This window comes from Tachysurus vachellii, chromosome 1 (genome assembly GCF_030014155.1).
Source record: "Tachysurus vachellii isolate PV-2020 chromosome 1, HZAU_Pvac_v1, whole genome shotgun sequence".
Classification (NCBI taxonomy): Eukaryota; Metazoa; Chordata; class Actinopteri; order Siluriformes; family Bagridae; genus Tachysurus; species Tachysurus vachellii.
Genome location: NC_083460.1, coordinates 38,437,360 through 38,462,459, shown reverse-complemented (window position 1 = coordinate 38,462,459; position 25,100 = coordinate 38,437,360). Strand labels below are relative to the sequence as shown.

The following is a 25,100-nucleotide window of genomic DNA, read 5'->3' as shown; positions in this document are numbered from 1 at the left end:
ATCTTGGCAAAGCACAACCATCTACATAAGGGAGCATCTTCTGATGCAGAGTGTAGTATAAAGAGTTTGTCTGACTTGAATTCCATTTCCTTATACAGCCATCAAGGGCTGCTTTTTTGAGAGCACCAACATGCCCAAACTGCTGAGAAATTCAACTGTGGGCTATTCTGCTTGCCTTCAAACAGCTTTCCTGAAACTAGTTGTTAGATATCTGCTTTTCGGGTTCAGGCTGTCGAGTGTCGTGCACATACTTTGACAAGAATATACGTTTATTGCCATTTATGGCGTTTGCCAGAGGGCCTTATCCAGAGCGACCTACAAAGCTTTAAAGTGTCCATCAGCTAATACATCAACTCTAATTCACTAGGTCACAGATACCATTAAGATACCATCAGTCTAGAATCTGTTGGGAGCTCTTTTTTGTGCTAGTTGAAGTGTTTCAGAAAGAGGTAGGTCTTCACTCGTCTTTTGAAGATAGCCAGTGTCTCAGCTGTTTGGACATATAGGGGAAGTTCATTCCAACACCTTGCTGCCAAAAGAGAACAGTACCTCTTACTTTGAGAGATGGTGGGACCAGTCGAGTAGTGCTGGTAGATCTGAAAGGGTGAGATGCAGTGCAAGGAGTGACAAGAGCATTGAAGTAAAAGGGAGCTGGCTCATTTTTGGCTTTGTGTTTTAAATCTGATGTGTGCAGGTACCAGAAGCCAGTGGAGGGAGTGCAGCAATAATGTGGTGGTGTGGGAGAACCTAGGCGGGTTGAAAATAAGTCATGCAGTTTGTAGTTAGCTTCAGAATTAATGGCAAGATTGGTAAAGATGCCTATGCTATTTCCTTTTTATTGCCTTTAGGATACCCTTAGGGGGGCACGGTGGCTTAGTGGATAGCACGTTTGCCTCACACCTCCAGGGTTGGGGGTACGATTCCCGCCTTTGCCTTGTGTGTGTGGAGTTTGAACGAGTGTGAATGAGAGTGTGTGTGTGCCCTGCGATGGGTTGGCACTCTGTCCAGGGTGTATCCTGCCTTGATGCCCGATGACGCCTGAGATAGGCACAGGCTCCCCGTGACCCGAGGTAGTTCGGATAAGCGGTAAAAATGAGTGAGTGAAAGAGGATACCTTTAGGCCTATGAGCCAGGGATTTAACCAATGGCAATACCAAGATATCTGAATTTCAGTTGAAATTCAAATGATAATTTCCCTAATCCCTAATCCACTAAGTCCTGGCCAAATGTTTAGAGAGTTTGACTCCTAACCCTAAGGTCTCGGGCCGGCCACGACTGAGGTGCCCTTGAGCAAGGCACCGAACCCCCCAACTGCTCCCTGGGCGCAGCAGCATAAAAAAATGGCTGCCCACTGCTCCGGGTGTGTGTTCACAGTGTGTGTGTTCACTGCTGTGTGTGTGCAGTGTGGATGGGTTAAATGCAGACAACGAATTCTGAGTATGGGTCACCGTACTTAGCCGTATGTCAATTCACTTCACTTTAATTGTAGGCATGTGGTATGTTTATATTATACTCCAATATGATGAGCCATCTGTAAAAAGGGTTATATTATACATGCTAGATACTCAGGCTGCAACAGGACACCGCTGGTAATGTTTAATCTTTTATACACTTTATCAATTTATACAAGACCAAAGTACCAACACTATTTTACAAAAAATGACAAAGTCTTCCTAGCTGAATAAGATGAAAATGGTGTTGGGCGAGATTATATTATTATTTATGACATTTCCAGCATTTTTTTTAAAAGCGATTTACATTTTTACCTCATTTTTCACAACTGAACATTAAGGGCCTTGCTCAGGGGCCCAGCAGTGGCAGCTTGGTAGACCTGGGATTTGAACTTACAACCTTCCAATTGGTAATCCAACACCTCCATCACTAGGCTCCCACATCCCATTTATTATTTCTGATTTATTTATGGCTTACTCTAGAGAATGCAGCATCTGAACTGAAGCATGTGTTCATTTCTAATTTCTTTTATCACATTTAAGAATTCTCAACATGATTCAGTGGGTTATATACGGATGACAAACATATAAGGATGTCCATGACTAACACTAGCTAAGTTTGCAAGTTAGCTTGCTAACAGCTAGTAAACTAGGTAAGATTTGCCACAGTGAAAGTAGTAGCATATATCTTTCTGTGTCTTGATTTGCATCATCATATATTAATGTTAAACATATATTTTTTTAGAAATATGATTAACAGTAACATTTAATATATTTACCAAACCCACGTCCACTGACCTGCCACTGCTGGGCCCGGAGCAAGACCCTCAGTTGTATAAATGTGATTAAATGTAAGTCGCTCTGGATAAGAGTGTCTGCCAAATGCTGTCAATTAAAACAACTAGAATGCATATATACAATAAATACAGTATAACCCAATATTAATATCTATGTAATAATTATCAATCATTTCAAAAGGGTTTAGCTGTCATTTTTTGTTTATATGCTAAATATTGTATATTATATTATATAAAAAAATAAGACACTAGGGACAATATATTGACTGTAAGTCTTTTTTGTGGTTAAAGGAAAAATCAAATTCAACACCTGGAAGCCTTCATAAAGTACTTATAGCATGTTACATAAGAATCACTCCTTATAAACTTGTTTAGAAATGATTGGCATGTGTGTTGTAGAGTATTGGCTGTGATTATGAAATCGACTCCAACGCAGTTGAGGATCATTGTGGAGTTTGTCAAGGCAACGGGTCCACTTGTGAAACCGTGAAGAAGACCTTTGAGGAGAGCGAAGGCCTGGGTATGAGATGAATTATTAATTATTAAAATCTCACTAAGCATCTTTTGAAATGAACATATCATAAAATCTCTAGTTCTGAGAATATGCAGTGTGTGTTACTGTAATGCCTGCCATGGTACATTTCATGGTTATTAGATTCCTTTAGCAGTCATTTAGCCCTGAGGTTAAGCTTTAATAATAAATGTGTGTGTGTGTGTGTGTGTTTTGTCTCAGGCTACGTAGACATCGGCTTAATTCCAGAAGGAGCACGGGACATTCGCATCGAGGAGGTAGCCGAATCTGGGAACTTTCTGGCTTTACGCAGCAACAACCCAGAAAAGTATTTCCTAAATGGTGATTGGACAATCCAATGGACTGGAGAATACAAAGCAGCAGGGACGGTGTTCATGTACGAGAGAACGGGACAGCTGGAGAACCTGACTTCCCCTGGACCAACTATGGAACCTGTGTGGATTCAGGTACTCACATATAATACTAACGCACTCATTTTCATCACGTAACAGATGATTTAATTCACTCCATTAAGGAACAAGTCAGAGTACAATTGAAAATCATTGATGTGAATCTTTTATACTTTTATCTAGACTTTATTTACAGGAAAATCCATGATGTTGCTTAATAGTAATGTGCTTTTTTTATAATAATTCTATGGAATATGGATAAGTATTTTTTAAAAAAATGTTAAGGTACAATATATATTCAGAAGAAATATTCAATATAGCTTTTTACTCTGTGGAATAGAAAGTAATAGGAAGAGAGAAAGAGCTGTTTTGTATATTTCGTACTGAGCAGAGTGTGAAGAAGAAATTTACAATGCATACACGATTTATGATTCATCTCTGTGTTCCTCCTTTACCTTTCCAACATGCAGTGATGCTCAGGACAGAATAAATGAATGACAGCATGTTTAGCTTTCAGCAAACACATGACTCCTGCTGCTGTATCTATAGACTCTTTTTTTGGCACCATGCATGATATTCTAAAATTCTGGTGATGAATAATCTTAGTAGTGTGAGCAGTCTTGCCTTATGCAAGTGAAATCCCTTGCATAAATAAACATAAATCTTCTGAGTTATATGAAAGGAATAAGTATCAAAAGAGCTTTTTAATTTAAGAGTGTCATGTTCCACGCACATGAAAGTACAGACAGGATTTATTAGTGCTGCCGGCCAGAGGAGGGAGATGAGCTGTCTTTGTCTGACATACACACGAGCACTTACACCACAGTAATTATTCTTGCGTCTGCATCACATTCTCAGGGATCCTCAGTGATTCACATTAGCTCCCCCCCCGTGTGCTTTCGGACAATTAATAGGCTTTTGACATCCAGGCGTGTCGGAGTGGTTTGTTTTGAAGCTATCGTGTGATGTTTTTAATCTTAGCCAAAGATTGTGCAAGCACCTTAACAACTGTAGGAATTGAGAATCTATTTGTCACTTACAGTACATGAATCAATTGAATTACAGTTTTCACTCAGTGGCATTTGTGGTGGCATCAGTTTGGAGCACGAGCGTCTCCCAGTCCTGCATCTCCTCTGCACCATGTGGAGAAACAGGAATGCCGGGTGTCGTGGTTTTGTGCCTGTTTGTTTGTGCTTGCATGTGATTTAGCTTGACGTCGAACTTATTCTAGCGTCTCTGTTCTCCAGCTGCTCTTTCAGGAGACTAACCCGGGCGTGAGGTACCAGTACACCATCAGCAGAGACGTTCTGAACGAGTCCAACAACAGAAGCGCTGTCTCTGATTTCCAGTGGAAGCATGGAGCATGGACGGAGTGCAGCGCCACATGTGGAACAGGTATATTTTCCTTATATATCATATTCAGACTTGAACACTTACTGTAAGTATTAAACCAGACTAAAGCACTACTCAGGTAGTTACATGCTACATGACTATGAGTAAAGTTTTAAATGTACGATTTTTATAGGGAAAGTTCTGCATATTCAGATTCGACTCAAATCACAGGCTCTTAAATTCAGGGATTTGGTAGCCTGGTGGTTAAGGTGATGGACTTCTTTTAAGACGGTTTTTTGCCACAGCTGGGCCCCTAAACAAGACCCTTAACCATCAGTTGTATAAAATGTTATTTGCTCTGGATAAGGGTGTAAATTGCTGTAAATTTACTTTCTGGATCTCCAAAGCTCCAAAGTTCTTTTTTCCACTAGCAGTCATACTGCTGTGTTTAAACATGAGCACTTGCCTTTAAGCCCTAGCATCATCAGGGATAGTAAATTCTGACCAAAGAATCAGATGGGCAACTTTTCCTTTTCTGTGAAATGCAATGTAATGTAATTTTAACAGGAACTGAAAATGAAATAAATGCATTTGGCAGACACACTCACCCACTCAACAGTTATCACTTTCTACGCAGCTGAGCCGTTGAGGGCCATCGTAGCTTGGTGACCCTGGGATTTGAACACCCAACCATACAGTATCAAGCGTCAAAAGTGGCCAGCGGTTTAGGCATTAATGGTTGTGTTGAGTTATTTTGAGGGGACAGCAAATTGACACTGTTATACAAGCTGTACACTCACTACTTTACACTGTAGAAAAATGTCAGTTGTTCAGTGTTGTCACGTAAAATTTATATAAAAAGATATTTACAAAAATATGAGGGGTGTACTCACTTCTGTGAGATACTGTAAATGTGGTAGTTTACCGTTACAATTTTATCAATGTATACGAATCATATTACATAGGCACAGTTAAGAAGGAATTATGATGCTTTATATAGCAAGAAAATTCTACCATCTCTCAGGGAAAGAGGCATCGCTCTGGATACGGACGTCTGCCGAATGCCGTAACTGTAAACGTAAATGTAAGAAAATGAATCCTTAGATTCTGGAGCTTCAGTAGAGAACTGATATGGGGAAGCATTATCTTTACATTATGCAACATCAGACCTATTCATTGGAAATCCATCCTATCCATACCACACATGTATTTGGACTGAAGGAGGAAACCAGAGTTCCCAGAAGAAACACTCACAGCCTAAACAAGGCAGAGGTGGGAATCAAACTCCAAAACCAGGAGGTGTAAGGCACATGTGCAAATCTCTAATCCACCACGCCTCTCGTTACATTTAGATATTGTCTTCATGCACATATTTTATTTTATTGTGAGTCATTTCGGTGGTGAATGAGTGTAGATATGTTCATTATTTCTATAGTGAAGTTTTGAAAAAAAAAAGGGAGTCCCACATGGATTTTATGATTATTAAGCCCTGATTGTAAAGCATAGTGAATCTCAAATATAAGAATAAGAAATGAGTGGCGTATGAACTTGGAGTTGTTTTGTCTCCTGGGGTTTGAACTGATATACAAGAGAATTTCTGCAAGGTCTTTGATTTCCCTTGTTACTGTAGTGTGAATAAAATGAATTGGGCGCAGAACAGTGTGTTGATTTGCAGTTGTCTCGCTGTGGCAGACGTGACAGTAAGAACATCTGGGTGTGATTTAATTTAAGCCATTTGAGGCATGCCTTTTTATCATTTCCAGCATCAAACAGACAGGTACTTAATGAGGAGAGACTTTTCAGACAAGAGGATTGACAGGCTGGATGGTATGAGCGATGTTGAATGATGAACAGGAAATTGAGTTTGAGTGGTTGAACAAATTAGAGCAACGGAATGTGAGACTTTAATAAGAGAGACAAAGCTGTGCTGGTGTTTTAGAAGCTAATTAACACTTGATCTTTTATAGCTGCTGTGATGAGAGCTTTTTGGGTTGGAAATGAAACGAAAAACAATATTGTGTCAGGAGAGTTGAACATATTCATACAGTACATGCTGTTCTTGACAGTGCTGTGAGGTTAAGTATGGGTCAGAGCTGTCAGGGTTTGATTTGGAGGAAGATTTCATTTTGCATACGTAACAAATCATGGATACATCCCACATGTTTAGATTAAATTCTGTCTTGACACAGAGCTATTTGTTGCAAGACTTTAGATCAGATGTCACCCTGATAACCTCCAAACCTCCATACCTCATGTTTAGATGTTACCCTGATACCTCCAAACCTCCATACCTCATGTTTAGATGTTACCCTGATACCTCCAAACCTCCATACCTCATGTTTAGATGTTACCCTGATACCTCCAAACCTCCATACATGTACCTCATGTTTAGATGTTACACTGATACCTCCAAACCTCCATACCTCATGTTTAGATGTTACCCTGATACCTCCAAACCTCCATACCTCATGTTTAGATGTTACCCTGATACCTCCAAACCTCCATACATGTACCTCATGTTTAGATGTTACCCTGATACCTCCAAACCTCCATACCTCATGTTTAGATGTTACCCTGATACCTCCAAACCTCCATACCTCATGTTTAGATGTTACCCTGATACCTCCAAACCTCCATACCTCATGTTTAGATGTTACCCTGATACCTCCAAACCTCCATACATGTACCTCATGTTTAGATGTTACCCTGATACCTCCAAACCTCCATACCTCATGTTTAGATGTTACCCTGATACCTCCAAACCTCCATACCTCATGTTTAGATGTTACCCTGATACCTCCAAACCTCCATACCTCATGTTTAGATGTTACCCTGATACCTCCAAACCTCCATACATGTACCTCATGTTTAGATGTTACCCTGATACCTCCAAACCTCCATACCTCATGTTTAGATGTTACCCTGATACGTCCAAACCTCCATACCTCATGTTTAGATGTTACCCTGATACATCCAAACCTCCATACCTCATGTTTAGATGTTACCCTGACACCTCCAAACCTCCATACCTCATGTTTAGATGTTACCCTGATACCTCCAAAAACATGTGAAGTAACAGCAGATGAAACAGACATTGTGGGAAAGTTTTACTAACATTGTTGTACAATGGCTGCAAGGAGAATCAGTTAATTCAGGATTTTGTGGGTTTTCTGTGATTATTGTGGCCAAAAATTTGCTGCAGCATTTTTCTAAAATTTGTAGAACTTTTTATTTTTTTTTTTTGGCAAAATTGAGCAAAAATTCATCTTTTGAACTCCTATCAGAGAAGACACATATACAATTATATAAAATAGAGCTTTGGGTGAATTCGGTTGATACCTTTTTGGCTAAAATCTGCAGAAAAGCAGCAGTAATATAGAAAACTTGCAAGCTTCTGAATATCATGGAATATTGGGCTTGATTTTGTGTTAATTTCTGCATTTTGTGAAAATCCTGGAGAAACTGGAGAAGATTGGAGAGGATTTTACATAGTAAAAAAAAAAAAGAATGACTGTGTCACGCAAATCTTTCTGATATTGTGGAAATGTTCATGAAATGTTAAGATCGCCACTTTCAGTACTAAAATATTACATACCAGAAAATTCACAAGATCTTGATGGTGATTTTTGTTCATCTTTGGATATTCTGTGTTTACATTAAATATGCACATAGTTAAACACTTAACTATTTAGAAAGCTAATGTTTGTTGGACAGTTTGGTCAGTTGTCCATTCTGATCTCACAGAATAAACAGATACTTAAAGCCTGCAACGCTTGTTGTGCTAACCAGCTAGTCTTAGCTTATTAGCTAAAAGTAAAAGAAGAATGTCAATGCAGTAACATTCTGTGATAAGTGCTTTCTGATAGAAGAATGTTACTGCATTGAAATTCTTCTTTTACTTTTTTACGCATTTCGGTCTTTTGTCACGCTCTCCCGCCACACATCTTATTTCTCACGCAGAAAAACTTTTTGACTATTTAATATTTAATATTTAGTATATAATAAGCCGCAGCGCCCAAAATGTATCTGTCCGCACCGCTGTCTCTATGGAACCGGGCAGGAATCAAGCGCGTCTCCCCTGGAGTTCTTAGTCCAGCCTGACACTTATCAGCCAATCAAAAAAAGAGGCTACACAATAGCCAATCAGAAAATAGCACTATTGTATCTGGGTAAGATTTAACGCAACAACCAATGGAAAAAAAAACAAAACATTCATTATAGAGGTTATTTTCGATGGTCGGTTTGAACAAACCAACACGAAACAGCTTGTCTCTGGACGGGACATTGTCCTCAATCATGACCCTAAAAATGGGCTTGAGCCGAACTGTTTTAAATGGGAGCAACATTACAAATGATAAAGGAGTCCAAAAAGGCAACAAACACTTACAATAAACAACACCAGTCATAATCTCTCTCTCTCTCTCTCTCTCTCTCTCTCTCTCTCTCTCTCTCTCACACACACACACACACACACACACACACACACAAACACACACATTAATAAATGGAAACTGAACAAATACTTTTTGTTCAAATTTGGGGGGGTGGGGTCCCGTCGGTGTGTGTGAGTGTGTGTTGTTTTTTTTTGTTTTGTTTTTTTCTGTCACTCTTGCCTGTCTTCAAAACTTGAGAGCCCTGCTCCCTTTCTTTCCTTGTTTACGTCTCACTACTAACATCAACTAACAGTACAAATTAAATCTCTGAGGAATATTTTGAAGAATATTACACTTTTATCTATCTACGCTATAACTCCCGCTTTAATTAGCACCTGAAAAAATTCAGCATGTTATTTCCTCTTGTATTTTCAAAGTGTTAGCATGTGCTAGTCATGTCCTGTAGCTCCTGGTTTAACAAACAGTAGTGGCTTCTTGTCTCATGTGGCAGACACTTGAACAGCCACAAAAGAGGTTTAAAGTGGTCCGGCAAGCACTTATTGTAGATTATGTGGCGAGTTTGCCTCTTGGTGTGTATCCTAGCAATTATATAAGTGAAATAACAAGCAATCATGCTTTCCACTGGCACTGACACTTCACTGAAGGGTGTATCATCCTCAAATAATCCTAAATTGAAACTTAGGTCTTATGGATTTGATCTTTTAAAACAGGTTTGCTTTTGAAATGTGTATGCCTCTGGAAATATCACTTCGGAATAACGTAGCAAGGTAATAACACGGTAAGATTGTCCAATTAGTATCTTGGAAAAAAAATTATAGTAAAATCATCAAAGCTCTTCTCGCTTCTCTCACTTTATATCCTTTCCTCATATATACAGCTTTGTTCTTTATATATTCACTTTCTGTTATCTATAATTCAATAATTCCCTACAGGATAAATCTCCTCATTAGTAGTGTGCTGAACTTCTTACGTCTGACCTTACTTATACAAGAAATAATGAAGAATCTGGCAACTTCTAGAGTTTCATTAAATGCACTATAGAGATGTGTTCTTGTAAACCAGATGAAAATAAATATATTCTAATTATTGCTTCCTAGAAATATGATTCTTGTGGAAACTTTACATTGGATTCTCAGAAGGGTATCAATGACAATCTAAAGTGCGTTTATGTGGTACATACAATACCATATACGACCCAATGAAAAGCCCATTTAGCGTGTCGAGGAAGATACAAAAAGATGAAGGACACAACCTTACAAAGAAAGACCAAGAAAAATCTGATTTATTTATTGAATTATTTTTAGAATTTAAAAAAGGTCACCTGAGACCCACAGCACATTTTTCGTATGATAGAAGAACGTAACTCAGTGTTTCACATTCAATTAACCCCCCAAAAAACAAAAATGAATTAGAAATCAGACCATATTCCAGTTTGGCACAGATTTAACAGGATAAAGACGAACCATGGTTTATTAGAGGAAATCATTATAAAAGATGACTTAAGTACAAACATAAATCAATACGAGAACACTTAGAAACCACGTGACATAACTAAGACAAAAAACAAGGTTACTTAATTATTATTATTATTATTATTATTATTATTATTATCATCATTATTATTGTTATCATAACAACAACAACAACAACAATAATAATAATAATAATAATAATAATAATAATAATAATAATAAAAAATAAGCAACCCTTAAGGCAGCAAATCTATTTTAGGGTAGTAAATCTTTGCTACTACCATAAAATCAACAGAAACACAAAATCAAAGATAAACAGACTGATGAAGGTAACCGGTAACATTAGTAACTAGCACATTCAACAACTAGGATAGCAGCTGCTGCACAATCTGAGCAGGACAAACACAGAAAAGTTACTTATTCCTTGCTGCACTGGAATTTTCTTTTTGCCTTTAACAGCCTCACTCATAAGTGGTAAGCCGACACAGCTGAGGACAATCAACTGCCTGTTAAATGGTAGGTAGGAGGAGTCAGAAAAGAAACAGAGAAAAAAAAGAGCACAACTCCAGCTAACAGTATGAATACATCACTGGCCGTAACAACTGTTACAACATACGTTATACCGGAAAATTAACTATAAACGCCAAAAAAAGCATGCCTTGTTGTCTAATAAATAAATTGTGGGTATTAGTAAATTTGTTCTGTGACAGAATGTTCTGGAGTGGTTTACTCTTTACTCGTCTCTTCCAGCATAAGTCACATCACTTGAATCACCTGATCTAGATCACGCTTACATGTGTCAAGATTTAGCATAGATGCTTGTAAAGCTATAAAATTTAAAAATGCAAAATTATTGCATTTCTAAATGGTATGGGAAAGTAAGGAATAAAACACAACAAAGTATGCTGTTACAGGTAAATAGTCCACGATGTTAACATCCTAAAATGGAACATTTCTCTTTAAGGGTGCATCCTGAAATTTGTTGTTCAGTTTACAGTATATGCAACAATTTATCAACAAGTAAAATTTGTCTTTATTAATGAACAAAATGAGGTGCTTTTTTAACTATTTTTAGCTACATTTAATATTGTGGAACGTCTGAAACAGTTTCCTATTATATAATCCCATTACGGCTTATGTTACAGTAGCTATAATGGACACTTTTGTTATGTTACTAAGAAACCAGAACGCATAACAATTTCTGTTGTACTCTTCTGAAATTAGAAAAATTACAGACTATCACAAAAGAACTGTCACTATAGAATCCTTCGTTATGTTAAAAAATGTTAAGTAAACCTGTCTATTCACCATTTCAACCTTTAGACAATTTTTTTTGTCTGCCAAGCAAGTTCCTGTGAACATGTGAAATGTAGCCGTAGAAACGATAATGCGTACAATAATAATACTATTTTTTATTTACTTTGCAAAAACATATTTGGTAGTATTTTATATAAGTATTTTAAAATAGTGTGTTGTGTGCCTGTGTATGTTAGATGCTACAAAAACCTTAAAATATACATAGTTTGGTGTTTGTTGTAATTCACCTCATTGAGGAATAAGACTTGTTAGTGTAGAGCGCTGTAGACTGTGGGCTTGTCAGAAACTGGCGCTGAAAACCCATTACCTTATCATACATCTATTCTAGCCTTTGGGAAAAGGCCATTTTCCTGTTTCTGTCATAATCATTTTTCTGCAGTCTATGGACACTTTATGAGCTGCTGGAAAAGTAAAATGGCTTACTTCCTTTGTATTTGACCTCCTCAGTCCATAATAGGTTTCCCTGAACATTATGAATATATTGTGAATCAGACAGACTCACTGTGAACCTTCACTAATGAAATTCATACATTTCATACAGAATTTGCACACACAGACACACACACGTACTTGCCTGTAGACTAAGGGGAAAAGGTTGTTGTTGGTTTATTGGAAGTTTCAGTGAAAAAGCCTCTGAAAGCCACTTCAAGTCATGTTTATACCAGAGAATCCAGATGAAACCTGAGAGGACCCCAGGCTTAGGCTTCTTAGTTCCAGTGACAGGAAATTATACTACTTCATGAAAAGACATTCTAGATACAGTAATTGTGTTTGAAGAATAACAACATGGTCAAGTGTAGTATATAGTAACAGTAGTATATATTGTAAAACCCTAGAACAGGATTTTTTTCCTTTTCCGACTTAAACATTTTCCATTGGTTGGTTGGTTAGTTAGTTTTTTTTTTTTTTTATTTGTCTTTGACATCACAGTATAAACAAGGACACTGATACAACAACTTAAAAACAAGGAAACATTGAGGAGAGATGGAACCATTTATAGGCAATACAGAAGATTATAATGTTTGTTTGTTAGTTAGTTAGTTAGTTAGTTAGTTAGTTAGTTCCATATCCATACATACTCAACTATCAGCTACTCCATCCATCACAACTACTCCTGTACAAACATTCATGATTCAGCATTCTTCTTTGCATGTGTTTATTTAAAGGATCTCCTTGAAGCAGGGGCGGTTCTAGGATTTCATCTTTAGGGGGTTTTAGCCCTCAGTGAGAATTTAAAACAAGAAGAGTTTTATATTATATATTATATGACTACATAGTAAGTCAAAAGTTATGGTATTATTTAAAATGGCAAAAGTGGACACCAAAATTTTATGCATGATGTAATGATGCCAGTCTTGAATCATTCATTCATTCATTCATTCATTCATCTTCTACCGCTTATCCGAACTACCTCGGGTCACGGGGAGCCTGTGCCTATCTCAGGCGTCATCGGGCATCAAGGCAGGATACACCCTGGACGGAGTGCCAACCCATCACAGGGCACACACACACACACACACACTCCAGTCTTGAATCAAATCAGTTCATTGTATGTGTGCATTCTCTACAAACAGTGTGTCCAATGAATGCAGTCGCAGTTAATGCAAACAATCCATTCAATACTAAATAAAAATAAAGTATTGAATGGATTGTTTGCATTAATATTTTGTTTGTGCTACAGTATCAACTCTGGTAATAAGAATAGTGAAATTTCACTGCTTTTGGATGCCGTCTTTGCGGCTTTCCGCCGATTAAGGTTATAGATAAACGTCTGCAGTTCTGACTGCTCGTGCACGCTGCACGTACCTGTGCTTCTCCGTTCAAATAAAGCAGACAGCTGATGACGCACTTTTGAAAGACTATAACGCACGCGCGTAAAAGCAAAGAAAAAAAATTGCTCTTGGATCGTCCTGCATTTTAACGTAATTTTTATTGTTTATTTATGAAAGTAAAAATTATACTTTTAGTTTTAGGGTGGCTGAGATCACAGACAGGGGAGTTGGAGCCACCCTAAAAAAGGTCTAGAACCGCCCCTGCCTTGAAGATACCAGCTGAAGTTGACAGTGTAGATCAGGGGTGACCAACCAGTTAGAGTCCAAGAGCCACATTTTTTACTGTGTTACCGCAAAGAGCCACATCATACACATGGGCACACATGATCATCACCTTTTTTTTTTCTGACATTTTGAGAGCGAACTTGACACAAATTGTTTACTCAAATGATCTTGCTCCTACTGGGAAACGTTGAGGTATTTTCATCCCACTCACTTGCGCGTTTGACAAAAATACCGTATTGAACTCATGCGAAGCGATCACGCTTATTAAAAAGACACAAATACAAACTTCGGTATGAACGTAAGAGCCGCATGAAACCAGGCAAAGAGCCGCATGCAGCTCGGGATCCGCGGGTTGGCCGCCCCTGGTGTAGAGGATGAAAGGAATCCTACATACTGTACCTCTCAGTGGTTTTGTGCTTTCTGTTGACTGTATTATGAATTTTCTAGACTTGAACTTGCTGTTAAATATTTTCAGACTCTCTGTTGTCAGTTGATCTCCTTTCTGCCTAAGTAATTTGGTCTGTCAGATCAATTAGGGGATATGGCAGAGTTTATCTGTAGGAGGAGGTTGGATTCGGCTGTAGTTGGATTGAAATTTGGTGCTGTGCTTTTTATCTCACTATTTGATTCACTATGACTTTCACTGTTCATTATTTGAGACCAGGATTACTGTCCTCCATAGGGTCAGCTGTTGGTGGGTCTGCAAATATCCATAGTGGCTGATGTGTAACACATATTGTAGAGCGACGTGTAGACATACAACGATCGATGTGGTCGAATAGTTGTTTTTCGGCTCCTTACAGAGCAGCCACGTTTTCTCAGTGGAGTTCTTGTTCATGTAACATGGCTCCCTCTTGGATAGATTTTTTCCAGGTTAGAGGCAAATTATTCCCAGACTGATATTATTTTTTCATTTGGCTGTTTTATAGCACCTTTTATGTCCTCGAGGATATTGCTCTTGCAAGAGCAATGAGACATGAGACCTACTATTGCAAAAGAATCTCTTATTCTTATTGTCCACACATTTTGGCTGGATTCATCCGACCGCATTCAACTTTGGGGAATAAATCTTACAACTCTGCATTATTACTCATTACCTCAAGCTCTACTGGGGACTCAGAATACGATTACCAGGCGATGCAGACTTACAGCATTCATGAAGCCACAGAACAGCTTTTGTTTTTTGTTTCAGGTGTCAAGAGACAGGTTATGCATTGTGTTGAGCGCATGTTTGGAATTGTGGCGGAATATTACTGTGACCCGTCCACTCGGCCTGACGACAATCAAGTAAGCTGCAATGCTGGATTATGTCTGGCCACGTGAGTACTCTTATATTCACAGACTAGATATTTGCTCTTTCTCTATTTTTTAACAGTGTCCAAAACATGTCCAAAAGTATTGCCACATTCAGCCACATTCAGCTAATTCAAATATTTAACTTTTGCACTCAGTTGATGTCAGAAACTACTTTCGTAATTAGTGCTGCTTTGAAAATTATCGGCACCATAAAAGTTTATAAGGTGCACAGATGAGCATTATCTTGAGCTCAGAAACATAACCTACTGCCCAACTTCTCATGATGCTCAGACACATCAGATGGATTTGAGGGCTGTTCAGGTCTCAACAGGGTTCAATTTGTTCTGATATTCTGCAGATGGTGGGTTGGAGAATGGCAGAAGTGTTCAACCAGCTGTGGGGGATCAGGCTTGACTAAGAGAACACTGGTGTGTATTAGGAGTTTGGGGCTGGAAAAACACGAAGCCCTTCTTCCGTCCGAATGCCAGCACTTACCTAGGCCTGAGTCGATCTCCCGCTGTAACGCAAACATTTCCTGTCCTGCTCACTGGACTACAGGAAACTGGTCAGAGGTAAGATTTCATCTGATGTAGGGTGCAGTGCGACAATTTTTTGTTGTACGCTAAGTGAGTGGTGTAACAGTAAGCCGTTTGCTGTGTCATTTGGCGGCCAAGACAATGCTACAACCATGCTTTGCTGGAAGTCTAAGAGTGCAAAATTAGCCACGTTCTTTAATGGGAGAACTTTCTCATCAAAATTAGCCAAACATTGGCGTTTGTGAGTTCATGTATGTGGAAGATATTAGATAGCATCCACGCATAGATAAATGTCTACACATTGCGGCTGGATTCTTTAGACTTCACTTACCTTTAGACAATAGATCATCATTCCTCATTCCTTCATCCCTTCATTACTCATTACCACAAGCTCTCTTTAGACCACGAGTTACCAGACTATGTAGGTTACCGATTTTCTCCATCGTCGATCACATTAGAATTAGCTAACCGTTGTGTATGCAGAATACGGTAGTTAGCGCTTTACTTTGAACCTGTTATACATAGATGCGTTTGGCTGGTTTTACTTGTCTTGAAGAAAGAACATGTTCACCGTATTAGGTGAAAGAAATTGGCCAGTTTAAATAGAAGTAAATGGAAGTGATCAGATAACTGTAACAAATCTGATAGCATTTGTATGCATGTAAATAAAGTAAAGTAATCTGATGATTCTAACACTTTCTACATGAGGCAATCTGAAATTATGTGATTTCTTTTAGTACTCATTAGAGCCTGTAGTCTAGATCTTTACAGCCACATTTTGGTAAATTTGCTTTAATGGCCATTTTGAACTTCAATACAAATGACAATGTGTTTCGTTCAGAGAGGGATCTGTTTGAGAGGAAAAATCTGTCTGCAATTTTAAAAATCAGCCTAAGGCACAAAGCTGTCACTTACAAAACTCCAACTGTTTTGCTGCAGCTTCCACTGACACTCTTTTACAGTAATGAGTGCTATTTTGTTCTATGTGTCGCTCCCTGTGGACTTGCAAAAATAAATGTTCTCATATAATAAAGCTTTTCTAGATAGAAAATAACTGTATATCGTTCTTCAGTGAAATTCACTTGACAAAGTGGAACATACAGGATGTCATTTCACTGTTCTCATTGTGTCTGTGATTTGCAGTGCTCTGTGAGCTGCTCAAGTGGCATGCAGACCCGTGAGGTGTCGTGCAGCTGGGACACCATGGCCGACTGTGATCCTAAAGCAAAGCCTGCTTCTGTCAAGCCATGCAAAGTTCAAGACTGCCCAACAAACCCGGACATTATTGACTGGTCAGGAAGTGGCTCATCAAGCAGAGAAGTTTTCAACGAGATAAACACAATACTTGAAGATAACCATTTACCAAAATCAGCCAAGGGAACAATCAGAGTTCAGTCACGAGAAGACAATCTCAACAGCATAAACGAGGGCGACTTTTTGTATCACAATCAAATTGATACGGACAAGTCATTCAAAACCAACGTTCTGGTTGATGACTTTTACTATGATTACAACTTCATAAAGTTTCACGAAGATCTCTCATATGATTTTGACAATGAAGGAAATGGTGCATCTGATTACTCAGGAATTCATTTGAAGCCGGAACCAAAACCCAGTCTTAACACAGTTTACAATGAAGAAGCAAAAGCTTCTACAACTACCTCATTTGCAAGCCATATTATGGTCTCTCCAACTATCTCCACCACTGAGAATCCTCGTTTTGACCAACCGGATGAGAGCGTCTCCGAAGATGATGTCCTTCTTTCAGAGGATTACTTCCTACCTGTTGTTACAACAGCCAAGCCACGATCTACTATCACCAGATTCTCTCAAAAACGGAAGGGTTTAAACTTCCCAACTCAGAACTTTGACACTATATGGAGCCTGTTACAAACGGATGAGGTACCATCTGAGGGAACACCAACATCAGAGATTCATACAGACAGTAATGTATCCGAAATGCCTGGAATTCAAAAAGACAATAAGGGCATGGCTAAAAGTAATGAAAAGGGTGAGGAGATACTTAGTCAAATGGGTGCAAACCAACAAGAAGTGTTAACACAGCAAGATCTTTATACTAATGAGGATACATATAAGTGGAATATGGATCAAACTGTATTAACACAACTGTATTCAACTGCAGAACCATTGACCTTCAAACCGAATGATGGTGTTGGTACAAAGGTTGAAAGGAGGATCACGACTTCAACCCCTTTGCCTGCTTGGAAAGAGACCGGTTACAATGGGTTTATTGTTTCTTCATTGCCTTGGTTCAACGAATACACTTCTTCTGTGCCATCAGCACATCCATCTCAGGGTCCTGACAGTCAGCTTCAAGCTACCACTGAGCCTGTTTTTGTCTCCTTGGTACCATCTGCCTCAAATGCCTTCTGGATTACCAGCAACTGGAGCTTTGTGAGTAGTTCATCCCTTCCTAATTGTGGGCTAATTGTGTAATTTATTTATATTTCTGGTTAATGTAAATGCAATCTGCAAAATAAAGTACTACCTCTTATCACTTAGCTGATGCAAAGAGTTATTTCCTGGCTTTCTCCTGATGTTAATAAGACAGCTTCTTACCACAGTGTCCACTATGATTTGATGCACCTCTATTGCAATGTTATAATTTCTGAAACTGGAGACATAACTGTATTTGCTACTGACCAATTTGAACTGAGAAATCAGCAACGCTGTGGAACATCCTATAAATCATACAAATGCTTGAACGAAGGCTATATATTTGTGCATTTTACCCACAATGCTCTTGTGTTTCAGTGTTCCACCAGCTGTGGGCTTGGTGCCATTTGGAGGTCGGTACATTGCAGCACAGGGAATGACTCTGACTGTGATATGGCGAAGAGACCATTACCGGCAAGACGCTGCCACCTCAGGCCATGTGCCATATGGAAGGCAGGAGAGTGGAGCAAGGTGAAGTTACCTACAAATTTTTTTTTTAAATGATATGTGTGGCTCTGGTGGAAATGTTATCATGGAAATATAGATAATAATAAATACCTGCCAATTCCTAGAGGTAGGAAGACATCCAGTCATGTCTGAATCAAATGTTTTCAAAGAATAATGCCTTCTGAGGGGCTTTTTACACCTGGTCACTTCATGCGTTTTCTGTGATCAGATAGCTATCTGATGGTAAAAAGACCAGGTCTAAATGCCCTCCAAAACGTTTTCGAGACGGATATAAATCTGATGGTTCAAACCACTTCAGGAGGTGGTCTGTGACGCATTTCAGATGAAACTGGACAGGTGTAAATGAATGTGGTTGTTCAAGTCACATACGTCAGCGCTATACTCCTCCCAAACGGAAGTACGTCACTCGCGAGTGATCTTTCACTCAGGTGTCTCGTTGGGTCTTAAAATGCGCTGCTGCTGCCAGCGAAAATGCAGCAAACAGTAAACGCTGTTTTTTGTAGCATAACCGTCGTAACAAGTTTTTTCGTCTTCTTTTTGAATGCATTCTGAAAAGCGCGTACACCAAAGTGTGTTCCATTTCAATTACCCCGGAAATGAGGTCAAATATATTAGCATTTTGGGCGGGAGTAGAAAGATCGGATCGATATCCGATTCGCCGAGACGCATTTATGTGGCCTGATGTAAATGGAACAGTTTTAACAAATCAGATAGCTATCGGATCAGAGAAAACACATGAAGTGACCAGGTGTAAAAAGACCCTGAGACATTAGAACAAAACAGTCAGTGGATCAGGTAATCTGTGATTATCCTAATGTGGTCACCTGCTCTGTGTTTCACATTGATTAGATTGGCTATTTTGTTCTTTGTTTCCGTTTCAGGTTTTGAAGATTTAACATGATTTTGGTTACCATCGAATCTTGTTTGTTTGCTGAATATTAATTTGCTTATCCTGTCATAAACCTGTATTGTGTTTGTATTTTATTCGATGCTACAGACAATCTAGAGCTACATCAGTGTTGCTCTAAGTCATACCACCTACTGTAACTTAATATATTGACAGTGCTCGAAGAACTGTGGAGGAGGTCTGAAGGTGCGGGAGATCCAGTGTTATAACATGCGGGATCAGAGGCCACTGAGGCCTTTCCACTGCCAGGCCACTTCTCTCAGACCTGTCACCCACCTATCCTGCAACATCCAGCTGTGTTTGGATTGGTACACTTCCTTATGGGGACAGGTGAGACGTACAGTATGTCTTATCCCTGATTTTTCCCCCAGTCTCCCCTGTGCTGTCCACCAGAAGTACTTCTCTACTGCTTTAAACTGAGGCAGTTGACAAAGTCACAGTTAAAGTAACCCTCGGGCCAGGTGCAGATGGATGTCCACATTATTCTTTGTCTGAGTTTGTGTCAAGATGGTAAATAATACATCTGTGATGATGTATATTGTGCCAGTCAGTGCAGAAGGATAATAGAACATAGAATTTGCTTTCCATGATTGAGGCTATGTCAGTGTGAGCAGAGGAAGAAAGTAATGCTGAGACCAATGTTTGTGTTCAACCCAGCATCATATTTAATTATTATTTAATTCTCACTCACTCTCACTCATTTCCTACCGCTTATCCGAGCTACCTCGGGTCACGGGGAGCCTGTGCCTATCTCAGGCGTCATCGGGCATCAAGGCAGGATACACCCTGGACAGAGTGCCAACCCATCGCAGGGCACACACACACACTCTCATTCACTCACGCAATCACACACTACGGACAATTTTCCAGAGATGCCAATCAACCTACCATGCATGTCTTTGGACCGGGGGAGGAAACCGGAGTACCCGGAGGAAACCCCCGAGGCACGGGGAGAACATGCAAACTCCACACACACAAGGCGGAGGCGGGAATCGAACCCCAAACCCTGGAGGTGTGAGGCGAACGTGCTAAACACTAAGCCACCGTACCCCCCCAATTATTTAATTGCTTCTGTTATTTAAAAAGCAATTAAATGATTTTACATTTTGAGTTTTGTTGTAATTAGTACATTTGAATTACACAATCGCTAATTAAGGACAAGGAAAAACAAGGGAAATAACAAGGGAAAAAAGGACAAATTTGCTTTTCTTTAAAAGGTTTGCTCAAGATTGGACTTTGTAAGTGCTCAAATCCCAAATCTGCACCTGTTTCTTTACATCTGTGAGGAATAAAAAGCCACAGAGTCCCGTTGTTACATTTGTTCCCACAGTGTTCGGAGCTGTGCGGCGGAGGAGAACAGCAGAGGATGGTCAGGTGCCCTGAAGAAGGGATGTGTGATGAGGCACAGAAGCCCATCTCAATTCAGCAATGCAACTCTCAGCCCTGTGCACAGTGGGTCACCGGATCCTGGGGTCAGGTGAGCATCATGTCATGATTCACATCACATTATATATTCAATTTTAGCTGAATAAGATAACGATTAGTATTCTGAAATGTTTAAACCGAAGCGAGTAAATGCTCAAAATGCGCAAATCACTGATTTCTAACTGGTCAAAAGGTGTTGATTATTTTCGTATCATTACACAGGTTTCTTATAGTAACTATATTATTGTAAATCCACATAATATAAGATTAATCACTGGGCTTGTGGAATTAGTGAAAGTTTCTGTAAGGAGACATTAACATTTATGGAAGAGTCTGTAAACGCTGTATTTGTAATGTGATCAGCAAATATATCATTGTGCCATTGTGATTAATTTCAGCCAGTGTGATAAGTTGATGTAAATTAACAGCTACTTTGTCAGTAACGTAGGGTAAAAACAGACACAAATGCAGGATAGCGTTAAATAAAACATGATTTATTAACTAAAAACATGAAACAAAGACACAGACACGACATCAGACGACAACCATAGACAAGGATTCCGTGCCGCCATAGACAACGTGGCACGGTTAAATACTATAAACAATTAACACATGGGGAACAGGTGTGCAGAGACGGGGAGGAGTAAACAAGGGCGGGGCAGACACGTGACACGAAACAAAACAAAAGCACGTGGCCAAAGTCCGGGCTGAGTCCTGACATACTTAGAAATATTTCAATACCTTCAGATTTAGTACAAAATGTTATTCAACTCCTTCTAGCTAGAAATGTAAGTGCTCCATTTTATTAAAACATAATAATGTTTATTTCAAAATCCTGTATAAAATATTCAGCCTAAATGTTTCCGTATTACTAGGAAAAAAAAGTTCTGTTCAGTTTTATTTGTGTAATTCTTTAAATAATCCATTTTTGGCTCAAGAACATCTTAATCACCAGGAAAGTGCTGGATAAATGTGTAATATTCACTATAGATCTTTTCTGAACAAATTTTGTACTTGGTATTCAGAAACTAGGTCCAATTTCTGCCGGCTAGTGAAACGTTTTAAAATTTCGCTTGAATTTTTTTTTTTTTTACATTTGGAAATTATGGCTTATGAGTCTAGTACATTTATTATCTACAGTACTGAGATAAATCCCAGGTTTTCGACCATGTCATAGGGATTAAATGTTTTGGGATAAAACTTGTAGATGTTAAAATTTGTCCTTAAATGTATGGAAGTTAAAAGAGATAAATGAAAGTCGCTCTGGATATCTGAGTCTGCCAAATGCCATCAATGAAAGAATAAAATTCTTTTTTTTTCCTATTTTGAATTCCCAACTACTTTTCATTCATTCATTCATTCATCTTCTACCGCTTATCCGAACTATTCTTGGGTCACGGGGAGCCTGTGCCTATCTCAGGCGTCATCGGGCATCAAGGCAGGATACACCCTGGACGGAGTGCCAACCCCTCGCAGGGCACACACTCAATCTCATTCACTCACGCAATCACACACTACGGGCAATTTTCCAGAGATGCCAATCAACCTACCATGCGTCTTTGGAGCGGGGGAGGAAACCGGAGTACCCGGAGGAAACCCACGAGGCACGGGGAGAACATGCAAACTCCACACACACAAGACGGAGGCGGGAATCGAACCCCCAACCCTGGAGGTGTGAGGCAAACGTGCTAACCACTAAGCCACCCCAAATACTTTTATTTTGGTATAATGTTTCTTTTTGTCTTTCATATTCATCAAATTGCTATTTGTCCAAGTCTGACTTTGTCCATTGTCAACTCCTCAATAGCTTCTGTACTTTGGCTAGTTTCTAATGTACACATAGCATAAATTTTTGTCTTTACATTTCACCATATATTTTGGCCAAAAGAAAAAGGATTTTTATTATTTTAAAATCATGACATTTCATTTTTTTGTTTAATTTTAAATCAGATTGGATTGAGAAAACGAATCTTTTTTTTCACCCTAAATTCAAACCTGCTCTTTGTACACCCTTTAACAACTCAAGTCTGAGTCAGAAGCATGGAAAACATTGCTCCTTACTAAAATAGTAACTAATGCAAGAGAGGACAGTTTGGTGTTCCGTATAAACAGAGTACAAAAGCAGTCTGGAAGACTGTAAGAAGTAATAATGCATTGTACCATCTGGAACTAAATACTGTAATGTCATGTTTGTTTTCCTTTTATGATTGTTTATTAGACTGGAAAAAGGATTCTCAAGACTGCTGACCTTCCTTTGAGGAAGCTGTTATAACATTATCTGGTAATCCAAAACAATGGGGTTTACTGTAGATAGAAAATCTGCTGGTTGACAAATGACTATAAACAAACACAGGATATGAATGATATAATACACACGATGCAACCTGATATCTAAATCTCTGTGATATTTCAGAGACTTATCCACCTTCTCACTATACTTCCATGAACTTCTTCCGCCTTCTGTTATGTAAACACACTTGTAAAACCCTCAGTGCTGAATTAACGATTAGTATTATGAGGCAGGCGTCTAGACTTTAAATCTATGCTGCAGGCATTAATCCAACCCCAGAGATTTCACTAGTAGAGTTCAAAGATAAAGATATAGAGTCGTTCCAGTCCTTGACACATAGCTTGCATAACTTTTAACCCATTTCCCTTGAGGAATTATGAAAGACCCAGAGCATTTCTGTGTCATGGATCATTAGGGAAGCCATCTTTATGAGTGTGTGCAGTCTGGCTTGTCTTGTCTTTATAGCGTAGCAGTTTGAAGATGTCATTATCGGCTTCATTGCTTTTTGCCTCATGGTGCTTTCTCCTTATGTGTTTGGACTTTCGCACTCTGACAGTGTTGCCTTTTGTTCTGTTTTTCGCCTAAATGTTATCTGCTTTGTTTTGTGTTCATGCATACGGACTAATTCTAAATTAATTAGCGACTAATTCGGTTAATTTGCACAAATTATTGTCAAATCTAAAGCTATTTGATTGGAGAAATAATGTTTCTATACAGTTTTTACCCTAAACCTGATTCAGTACTCATTCACACGTGCATTGCGTGTATTCTGAACAAAACGCCTGCAGGAACGTTAATTAAACATACACACCGCTTCACTGCCTGTGAAGGTATTATTGAATCTGATTGATGAAATAATCAGAATCGAGCATTTATATGGGTATTTTTTTCCTATTTACCGGATTATTTCATACCTACGCTGTAGTTCATTCGGATCAAACTCGTTCAGATAGATTGAGGTGTTTACATGAGGGCTTTTAGTTCCGACTGTGCTGTACCTCTGATTAATAACGAGTTATTCGTTGGCATGTAAAAGTACGAAGTGGGAAGAAAAATCCCCCTGAAACGAAAAATATTTAGCTGAGGATATCTAGCTTCTTCTTCTAATTTCACCACAACGAATCATCTGTTCCACCTAACTCTGTTCTCAGCATCCTCTACTTTCACACCAGTTACCTTCATGTTCTCATTTAACCCATCCATATATCTCCTCTTTGGCCTTCCTCTTGACCTGGCAGCTCCATCTCCAACATCCTTCTACCAACATAACCATCTCCCTCCTCTGTACATGTCCAAACCATCTCAATCTAGTCTCTCTGACCTTGTCCCCAAAACAGCCAACCTGAGCTGTCCCTCTGATGTGCTCGTTCCTAATCCTGTCCATCCTCGTCACTCCTAAAGAGAACCTCAACATCCCTTATCTCTGCTACCTCCATCTCTGCCTCATGTCTTTTCCTCACTGCTACAGTCTCTAACCCATACAGCAGAGCTGCTCTCACTCACTACTGTCTTCTACACCTTTCCTTTGAAGCTGAGGATTTCTAGCTAGAGGTAATATATATTTTTATGTGGTTGGGATGATTATTTTTACTGAGTACTGCCATTGAATTAACTGGTACAAGCTTTACAAAAAAAAAAAGATAATGAGGCAGAGAGACGTTCTGAAGTCAAATCTGAGCGGTTTGGTGAGTCATGTTGGGTGTAGACTACACTTCATAACAAAAGCAGGCTTTGATTCAAAGAGCTGCCTTTAATCCCTCTCCATGTCAGCGTCCCCTCAGGAGCTTTTGTGTGCTCCGGCTCCCAACATGCGGTGAGGCGAGTACACACATCGCTCAGCATGAGCCAGGTTGCATAGTTATGTAGATACACGGTGTGTATGTGCGCATGTGTCTGTGTGTACTTCAGCTTTTAATTACAGCTGCTCTTTGATCAGTGCAAAATCCTCCCACAGGGAAACTTGTCACATGGACATTTTAT

The 25,100-nt window shown here is 39.1% G+C and overlaps 1 protein-coding gene across 1 annotated transcript in view; it reads left to right on the top strand.

Annotated features, from left to right (window-relative positions):
• LOC132856922 (A disintegrin and metalloproteinase with thrombospondin motifs 7) overlaps positions 1-25,100 on the top strand; it is a 76,044-nt gene that overhangs the window by 34,453 nt on the left and 16,491 nt on the right. Inside the window, exons 14-22 of the mRNA XM_060886803.1 lie at positions 2,648-2,768; positions 2,982-3,226; positions 4,417-4,564; positions 14,934-15,060; positions 15,396-15,609; positions 16,717-17,988; positions 18,349-18,501; positions 19,562-19,735; positions 20,736-20,882. Of these exons, the coding sequence (XP_060742786.1) occupies positions 2,648-2,768; positions 2,982-3,226; positions 4,417-4,564; positions 14,934-15,060; positions 15,396-15,609; positions 16,717-17,988; positions 18,349-18,501; positions 19,562-19,735; positions 20,736-20,882 (2,601 nt within the window). The remainder of the gene's footprint in view (positions 1-2,647; positions 2,769-2,981; positions 3,227-4,416; positions 4,565-14,933; positions 15,061-15,395; positions 15,610-16,716; positions 17,989-18,348; positions 18,502-19,561; positions 19,736-20,735; positions 20,883-25,100) is intronic.